This window comes from Micromesistius poutassou (assembly GCF_964030765.1).
Source record: "Micromesistius poutassou genome assembly, contig: SCAFFOLD_5389, whole genome shotgun sequence".
NCBI classification, from domain to species: Eukaryota; Metazoa; Chordata; class Actinopteri; order Gadiformes; family Gadidae; genus Micromesistius; species Micromesistius poutassou.
The window spans coordinates 44-10058 of NW_028179745.1; the positions used below are offsets into that span (position 1 = coordinate 44).

The window sequence follows — 10015 nt, forward strand, 5'->3', positions numbered from 1 at the left end:
CGTACACCACACGCTGTGTGTGTGTGTGTGCCTGTAAAGGGTTGTAACAAGATGAACCCAACCCAATCCAGCCCGACGAGATCACACACCAGTACAGACACGCCTGCCCTGACTCTGAGTGTGCTTCTGTTCATTATGTTGATCAGTCTCTTTATTGATAACATGGTATCTGTGGTTCCTGTGGGTTCTGCTGTAAAGAAGGAGAATCAGTCATGTGTCTCTACGTGCTCTGTTGGACCCTGTCAGGCGTCTCTTTGTTTTCCTCCGTCTGAGCTTGTAGACATCAGAGCTCTCTGTCCAGACGATCATATTACAATAAAGGGATTGGTCATCATCACTGGAACAGCAGCCAATAGGAGGGCTAGTGTGAACTGGGAGGGGAAGTGGTCCAAGCTGGTTGGTTCACAAACATCATTTCCTTGTTACAGAGTGTGACGGTCTGGTGTGGCTCACTTCATTACAGTTTGAACTCTCACAAGCTGGTCCAATCGGCTCCAGAGGACATTTGGGATTATTCAAAGCAGGGAGTGTGTGTGCTTCTACCTGCCACGCCCGTGTGTGCGTGTGTGTGTGTGTGTGTGTGTGTGTGTATGTCTGTGTGTGTGTGTGTGTGTGTGTGTCTGTCTGTCTGTCTGTGAGTGTGTGTGTGTGTTTGTGTGCGTATGTCTGTGTGAACTGTATGTGTGTGGGGATCTCTGTCTGTGTGTGTGTGTGTGTGTGTGTGTGTGTATGTGTGTGTGTGTGTGTGTGTCTGTGTGTGTGTAACCTTGGCCCTTTTCTGAATACCTGGGCGTAACGAGATGAGCCAACCCAAGTTCCTCTTCTTCATTCCTGAGTGGAGTCATGGAGCAGCAGCCAATAGGAGGCCAGTCTGAGAGGAGTGTCAACTGGTTGGTTTGGTTCACATCATTTCCTTATAAAGAGTCGGACGGTTTGGTGTGGCTCACATTCACTACAGCGGGGAGAAGACTCAGGTACTGTACTCCGCTCTGATCCCTGATTTAACATGAATATGCATAACTTATTCATCATATCGATAGGAAGAGTACTATTAGTCTGTAGCCACCTACGGTTAAAAAGTGTTACTAGATGTTACGTACACGTTTGAACTGTAGCACACTTAAAACTCCCGCTGTTGTCTCTGTCTTGTGTCTGAGCTTCTAGACATCATAGCTCTCTTCATGTTTGAACAAAGTCTTCATCACTGGGTAGATCCCAACAGACCTCATGTGTGACAAAGAGTGTGTTAGTGTGGGACAATGAGGGACACGTTACCAACGCGGAGAGGTAGTCTACAAACGTGTCTTTCTACCTTTAGAAATAGACGTTCTCACATGTCGCTTCACGTCGTATCCAGCGTGGGACGTTGAAATCAAGTAAACTCTCTGAGAACCGCCTTGCCTGGCTTTACCCAGTTCTAAGGTGTTTCACGGTCTTTGTTGTGAGTGCATTTCATTTTCTTTGTGGTGGTTTCCAACACATTCCTCCTGAATCTGCGTAGCGTGAGGCTTTGTGGTGACTGGATGTTCTGTGTTGGGCGGAGCGCAGGCAGGCAGCACAGACGGTGACAGGTTCACACTGCACTCCACCCTCATGTGTGCGCAGCCTTTGGCTTCAGTCCAGATTTCAGAAAGGCGTCTGTCCTGCAGTGGTTTGGCTTTTTAAAACTAGAGCCAATCAGAATGCAGGACATCCTCTCAACATGTTGGAGGCGGGACAAGGGTTAGAAAGGAGCAGGACACCTGACACCTGTACAGTACTGTCATGGAACAGCAGCCAATAGGAGGCTAGTCTGAGAGGAATGTCAACTGGGAGGGGAACTGGTCCAACTGGTTGGTTCACATCATTTCCTTGTAATGAGTGGGACGGTTGGTGTGGCTCACTTCACTACAGCGGGGAGAAGACTCAGGTACTGTAATCCACTCTGATCCATGATTCATCATATATATGTAATCTTTTCATCATACCAATGGGTTTGATTGCTATAGCAGTACAGAGACAGGTTATTATCGTACCTGCTGATTTAATCAACCTTAAGACTGCGCTACCAAGCTTTGACGGCATGGTAAATGTGCAACACGAGGGGACAACACACTGGACTGCGTGTACTTGTTTACGCCCGGCTCACAACACAAAGAGAGACAGGACAACTGTTTCAGTAGTACAATAAATGATATTTATTGAAAGTATAATAGAAAAAAAGGTTATCTAGGGTCTCTAAGTTATGTATGGATGCATGTCGGTCGTATGTAAGTGGAGTGGAATGCGGTGTGTCGGAAAAAAACTGAACGCAAGAGTGAGAGAGAGAAGAGGCAAAGGAGGGCGAGGGCTTATAGGCCTACGCCGGCCAGGTGAGGCCAATCGTCCCTAACTGGTCTCCTCACTGCAGGCCGGCAACCTGAAGCCGTGTGGCCACCAGGAGACCAGCAGGCAGCCCGCAAGGGGGAGCACAGGGCCGTCACAGTCCTCTAACATCAAACAGGGACACAGAGCTCCCCCCTTGCACGTCTGATCACCTGTCACTATCCCAGATTCCAGCGTATCGCCCCCATCATTACAAAGCAGAAACCTTCCATCGGGAATGTAAAGAAGTGGCCTGTGGACGCATCGCATGTATTTTATACCGTGTGTTGTTTTGTATCTTTATACTATTTATTGTGTGAGTGTTTGTAGTGAGCATTGTGTCAGAGGCTGCACGAGCACATGTCACTGTATGGCTCCACTGCACAATGACAATTAAAGTATATTCTATATTCTAGAGTAAGGAGCCGGTAGGGGTCGCCGCCACATGTTAGATGATAGGGGAGATGGAGAGATTGGGGATGGAACACAGAACCTCTCAGCTAGGAAGAGAGCACCCTGTTACCGTTCAACAATAGTATCCTGGGTGACGGTAGACAGAGAAAGTGCTTCCATGTTCACTCCTATCTCCGACCTTTGAAAGTGTAGCGTTGTGACACTCAGCTGCTCAGCTTGTGCAAACGTTGTTTTTGGACACATACTTATACCATATTTGATACAATCATTTATATAAATGTTCTTTGGGAATGTATAACTCCTTTGATTTAAATCCAAAAAGGCCAGAGTAACATGACATGGAGGCTCCTTCACTCCTTCTGGAGACAAAGAACAATCTAATCCTAATCCTCAGTGAAGCTGGCCTGTCTGCAGGACATCATGTTGTAACTCCTGTTGGATTTCGGCTTGAAACATCAATATATATGTAACAAATAAAACAATCGCGTTGAACGAGTTCAAACTGTTATTTTACTATTGTTATCCATGTCTTGTAGGAATGGCCTCTGCTACTTCCTCATCTGAGGAGGACTTTTCATGTTCCATCTGTCTGGATGTGTTCAACAGCCCAGTTACCACACCATGTGGACACAACTTCTGTAGAACCTGTATTACAACGTTCTGGGATGACCAAGTCCGGTACAAATGTCCTGTTTGCAACGAGCTTTTCCACACAAGACCAGCTTTACGGGTTAATACCCTCTTATCAGGGATGGCTGATCAGTTTAGAAGAATCAAAGAGCAGCCTTGTGTTGAACCTGGAGAAGTTCCCTGTGACGTCTGTACTGGGACCCAGCTGAAGGCCGTGAAGTCCTGCCTGACGTGTTTTACCTCTTACTGCCAAACCCACCTGGAGCCTCATCAGAGAGTCGCACGCCTCAAGAGACATGAGCTGGTCGAGCCTATGGACCGTCTGGAGGACAGGGTGTGTAAGAAACACGACCGACTTCTGGAGCTCTTCTGCAGGACTGAACAGGTGATTGTGTGTCAGTTCTGCACAGAGACGGACCACAAGTCCCATCCTGTTGTACCTCTAAAGGAGGAATATGAAGTGAAGACGGCCCAGCTGGCGAAGATAGAGGCTGAAGTTCAGCAGATGATCCAGGAGAGACAACGAAAGATTAAGGACATCAGATACACAGTGGGACGTAGCAAAGCAGACGCAGACAAAGAGATAGCCGATGGTCTGCAGGTCTTCACTGCTCTGAAGCGCTCTGTTGAAAAGTGCCTGAATGATCACAACCAAACGGTTAAAGAGAAACTGAAATCCACAGAGAAAGAAGCTGAAGGCCTCATCAAAGAGCTGGAGCAGGAAATAAAAGATCTGACCAATAGAAGATCAGAGGTGAAGCAGCTCTCACACACTGAAGACCACCTCCACATCCTCCAGACCTTCAGATCCCTGAAGGATCCTCCACCCACCAGGGACTGGACCACGGTGGAGGTCCGTCCTCCGTCATACGTTGGGACCTTGAGGAGAGCCCTGGATCAGCTGGAGCAGACACTGAACATGGAGATGAAGAAGGTGCCTGCCCTGAAACCAGATGTAAAGAAGTGTAAGTGTCTGTTTGATTCATCTCAGGCTTGTCCAATCCGGTGGCACAGGTATGTAACATTGAACAAGACCACACTGGCTAATTACCACCACACCGCCCATTCTATGTCTAATAGTGTGTGTGTGTGTGTGTGTTTTGTCATATTCATTTTAGTGAGCAATTAAACCCCAAATCTATGCCATTTTAACATTGTCAATGAAACAAAACCAATCATCTACAGAAAACAGGAATAAATATTTCAATATTTTATGCCTCCCCAAAACACTATATGAATGTCCCACTCTGCTCCAAACGCAGGTGGCGTTATTTTAGTGACACAGAACACAGAAACACAAAACTCAAATCAAATATTAATTTTGTTAGCTGTGAGTGAGAGGGGGGAGGATCAAAATAAAATATGAGTGTCCTCCCAACCAAGGACTTCCTATTGAACTTGATTCCTCTTCTTGGGTTTCCTCACCAGTCTCTCCCCCCACTAACCTCATGAGGAGATCCCAGGATCAGCTGGAGGAGACACGGAAAATGGAGATGGAGAATCTGCCTGTCCTGAGGTCATCTCTCAAGAAGTGTAAGTATCTGATTAGTTTGATTGAGGGCTGTCAAATGTGCATTCAATATTCCAATATTCTTTAAACTGAAAGATTTGTTTTACATTAGAACAAAATTAAGAGTGTAAAATGTTTTTCCCTGAAGACAATGTGTTGAGTGCTGCAGTGTAAAGTGAGGTTGAAAACATGTTTGATGAAGCGACATAGCTTAAAGGGACACTGTGTAGGAATTACTCCCATCTCGTGGTAAAATTATATAGTGCATTCAAACGAATAGTGCTCGCTTTTTAAAATGGACGTTGCAACCTGGTTGCAACTACGGTAGGTGATATGTGCCAAGAAGCTATGACATGTCGTCAATACTACCTCATCAAGTTTTCTTTCGAGTGATGATGAGGTACACTATTTCAAACAAACTTCAAACTCCATTTAATCATTAGTGTGAGCATGTATGAGTAATTACTCCTTGAGCAAGATAGTGAATTAAGTTGCCATGTTCATATTGTTTATTATTGGTAACACTTCTATGTCGTAGTCTAACCTATAGCATCAGTTAACAACTTGACACACAACAAACACACAATTTTTGCTAGTGCTTATAAAACGCATGAACTGTGTAATAATTAATAAATCAATTAGTAGTAATTAATAAGTAGTGATACATTCCTTTTGTGTATTTTTACGATGTGCGTGCATTGTCAGATCATCATCATTAGGTGATTTAAGGGTAGGGAGAGGACAGAGAGGCAGTGGATCGGTGGGAGGTAGTAGGCAAGAGATGCAACCCTTATTCAATCAAACAGCCTATGCTAGATCCTATAGGACGGCATTAGTTCAGGGGGCAGAGCGGGTTGGCTGGTAACCACAAGGTTGCTGGTTGGATCCCCGGCTCCTCCTCCTCGCTGAGTGTCGAGGTGTCTCTGAGCGAGACGCCTCACCCTAACTGCTCCTGACCAGCTGGCTGTCGCCTTGCGTGGCTGACGCCGCCGTCGGTGTGTGAACGTGTGTATGAATGGGTGAATGTCAGGCAATATTAAAGTAAAGCGCTTTGGGTGGCCACTGGTTACAAGAAATGCGCTGTATAAATGCAGTTCATTTACCATTAACCATGCTGCTATCCACCAATGAGGCTGTTAACTGTACATGTTCTACTGTTATGCTGCCTATGTAATGAATTACACAACCAAGCAATGAGAAAGGCTTGTAATTTAGACTTTAGACACATTGACTTACCTGTTGATAAGGAAGCAGGAAACTTCAGAGTCCTTTTGAAAAATCGTAATCCTTCATTAGCTCTTTAAACCTGGGAAGAGCTAATACATTTCTTAAAATGCTACAGTGTCCCTTTAAGAGAAAAAAAGCAATTGATCGTGATTAATCACAGCAAATTGTGCGATCAATTGACAGCACTAAGATATACGTGTGTGTGTGTGTGTGTGTGTGTACACACCTACCAGTTCTCTGGTCCAACAGTTAAAGGCTGATTATGGTCCCACGTTCACGCAACGCAACGACCACGCAGACGCTTCAACGCAGTCGTGAACCTTTATGGTTCTGCGTCAGGTTTTAGTGAGCGGACCAATCACAGCCCTTGCTGCTGCGTTGCCTCGACGGAAGGTGACATTTTTTGGGAGGCGCACGTCAGGCCCTTGTGGTGGACGCAAGGAGGGTCCGCAAGGACGTAACTGTGTGTTCACACCAAACACAACGGCGCGACACGATTCCATACAAAGTCAACGTAAAGACGCGAATCGGGCGAAATTTGTCACGGCAAAAACCTGCGGCAAGATTTGATTGACGGCGCGACATTTTGCCCTGTCACGGGCACGGTCATGAGGATTTGCAGCGCGAAAAATTTTGCTGAAGTTGAAATATTTCAACTTTGCTGCGGTATTCGCGTGAGACAGCCAATCAGCGTTCACTCCCTGGGTGAAGTAGCGTGGGTGAAGTAACGTAAAACAGCCAATCAGCGTTCAACCAGCCGGGCCAACCGTTCCCTGCACTCCGCAGTGAACCGCAGCTTGGAGGAGAAAGTGATTGTTGCCGTTTGCGACTCCTGGAGCTCTATATATAATATGATATTATATAATATAATATATAAATATCTATATAATATATCTAATATATACGATATATATAATATCAGCGTATATCAATGAATATAATATCATGAATCAGCGTTTTTTGAATTTTCCAATGAAAACGAATGGGGGGATTTTGGGCGAATAACCTGGAATATCTCGGGAATTATGAATAATATCATGTCTTGTTCTCCCGTCAGATGCCTGTGAACTCACACTGGACCCAAACACAGCCAACGGACACCTCTCTCTGTCTGAGGACAACAGAAAGGTGACGCAGGTTGGATGGGACCAGTCGTATCCGGATCACCCAGAGAGATTTGCCTTCGTGTCCCAGGTGTTGTGTAGAGAGGCTCTGACTGGCCGCTGTTACTGGGAGGTAGAGTGGAAAGGACGTGTTGAGATAGGAGTGACATACAGAGGAATCACAAGGAGAGGAGGGGGTGGTGACAGCGGGCTTGGAGGGAACAACAAGTCCTGGAGTCTTTATTGTAATGATGGTGGTTACTATGCCTCGTACAACGATATAGAGACAGACATGCGTCTCCCCCCCGCTGGCTCTACCAGAGTAGGAGTGTATCTGGACCGGCCTGCTGGCACTCTGTCCTTCTACAGAGTGTCCCGAGGTCTAGGAGGGTCCTCAGACACACTGACACACATCCACACCTTCAGGTCCACCTTCACCCAGGAGGACCTCCTCCCTGGGTTTGGGGTAGGGTTGGAGGAGGGTAACTCAGCGTCTCTGTGTCGGTTGTAGAAAAAAAAAAAAGGCGGAGGGGCGCGCGCGCGCACACACACACACACACACACACACACACACACACACACACACACACACACACACACACACACACACACACACACACACACACATATATATATATATATATACACACACACACACGTAAGCACACACACACACACACGTAAGCACACACACACACACACACACACCCCCGTCGTCGTCCGGGGCTGTGGGCGAGCAGGGGTCGGTTGTAGGAAAAAAATAAGGGCAGGCGGGCGGGCACACACACACACACACACACATGTACACACACACAAACGCCCGCACACACACACACACATACAAATACACACACACACACACACACACAGCTTCTGCGTTAGAGGATGGGTGTCTTTTGATGGAGGCCTGAGAGGACTGATGACTCAGAGTCTCTGTGGCAGTTATAGTCTCTCGCTCTCTCTCTCTCTATCCCTCTCACTCTTTCTTTCTCGTCTCCCTCTCACCCTCCTCCCCCCTCGTCTCCCTCTCCCCTCCCCCTCGTCTCCTCCTCCCCCCCATCTCCCTCTCTCCCTCCTCCCCCCCCGTCTCCTCCTCCCCCCCGTCTCCCTCTCCCCCTCCTCCCCCCTGGTCTCCCCCTCCTCCCCCCCCCCCCTCCCCCCCCCCGTCTCCCTCTCCCCCTCCTCCCCCCCCCCCGTCTCCCTCTCCCCTCCCCCTCCTCCCCCCCGTCTCCCCCTCCTTTTTATGGGGCTTCCTAAAAGTTGATGCTGGTAAACCATGAAAGGAAGAGACTTTTAAGATCTTCCATAGGGTTACCTGAGCAGGTTTTATTAAGATTTCATTTTTAATTTGAAATGTATATTAAATACCTATTGATGGTAAATCACATGTTTTTTTTATGCTACAATATTTGTCCATTTTCAGACATTAACATATTTTATTCTCCAGGGCTCTGATCATCACTTTTGTCCTAATCCTAACAAGGATGATTTAGATGAGATTAGATTCATTAGGATCCCGATTAGCAACACACCAGAGAGAGAGCTAGTCTTCCTGGGTCCCAAACATCAAATATAGACAACAGACAATCACTTGTTTGACCTTATGTCAAACTCAAATAGAAATAGACTAATAAAAAAGTTTAAAAAAGATATGAAGGCTACAAAAAGAAATGACAACATTAAAAATGTATATACATTATGGACCACATGATTTTTTTGCAGACTTTTTAAAGTTGTATTTGCTATTTTTGCTAGAACGTATGTTTTTTTGGTCGTTCATTCCATAATGAAATAGTTGTGTAAATGATGGTATTTTTCAGTAGATTGGACCTCGGTCTGGGTAAAGCTAGCTGTCCTTTACTTGCTCCTCTAGTGCTATGACCGTGTCTGTCAGACACACTGACTAGACCTTCAGCAAAGAAGGCGGGTCTTTTGCAGTTTAAGACTGACCTTAGGAACAACAAGAGGTTAAGAGAGATTGTTTGTTTTACTGTGAGCCATGAAAGGCTAGTATGCATTACTTCAGTGTTAGTGTGAATAGAGCAGCTCGGTGCCAAAGGAACCTGATTTAAAGCAGGTTTTATATTTCATTCATAATAACCAGGAGGTCTGTGTTGTAAATGACTTTAAACTGAGTATTGATTCCTGGTGTTCTGTTGGGAACCAAACGGCAGCAGAACATGTTCAGTTATTAAAGATACGTGCACACCTGTTTATGATTTGTAAAGTCTGCAGCTTCTATTGTTTCAGTCCTTGTGTTTATTGTGTACATGTAAGGGACTATTTTTCTGTTGCATTTGTTAATGAAGCATCATTTTAATAAACAACTCAGTGGATCCAACTGAATGTTCTCGTATGTTCAGCCCATCATCATTCTCCTTTTATTACGAAATAATGTTACATAAGTGCCTTAAGAATAATAAGAATATAATAATAATGTTGTTCTGATATTATTCTGGGACCTCCTCCCTGGGCTTTGGTTAGGGGGGGGGGGCGGTGCCTCAGTGTCTCTGTGTCCGTTGTAGAAAGAAACCACAGACAGACGGCCGGACACACGGATTGGGATCACTTCCGAGTGGTCGCAGTGATCCCAATCCCAGTGTGTGCAGTGTATCATGCGTTGCTATGGTGCATCAGGTGCATGCTGGGAGGTGTAGTTCTTAGTGTTTCTCAGGTGCATGCTGGGAGGTGTAGTTCTTCCTGTCTCTCAGGTGCATGCTGGGAGGTGTAGTTCTTAGTGTCTCAGGTGCATGATGGGAGGTGTACTTCTTACTGTCTCTCAGGTGCA

General features: G+C 46.0%; 1 protein-coding gene across 1 annotated transcript; it reads left to right on the forward strand.

The window, feature by feature from the left end:
* Nucleotides 1-3295: 3295 nt before the first annotated feature.
* Nucleotides 3296-7749, forward strand: LOC311372553 (tripartite motif-containing protein 16-like; the record flags this gene model as incomplete). Its single annotated transcript, XM_084489544.1, has 2 exons — nucleotides 3296-4352; nucleotides 7182-7749. The coding sequence occupies 2 exons, from the start codon at nucleotides 3296-3298 to the stop codon at nucleotides 7736-7738; spliced, it is 1614 nt and encodes a 537-aa protein (XP_084345670.1). The 3' UTR covers nucleotides 7739-7749.
* Nucleotides 7750-10015: the final 2266 nt, after the last annotated feature.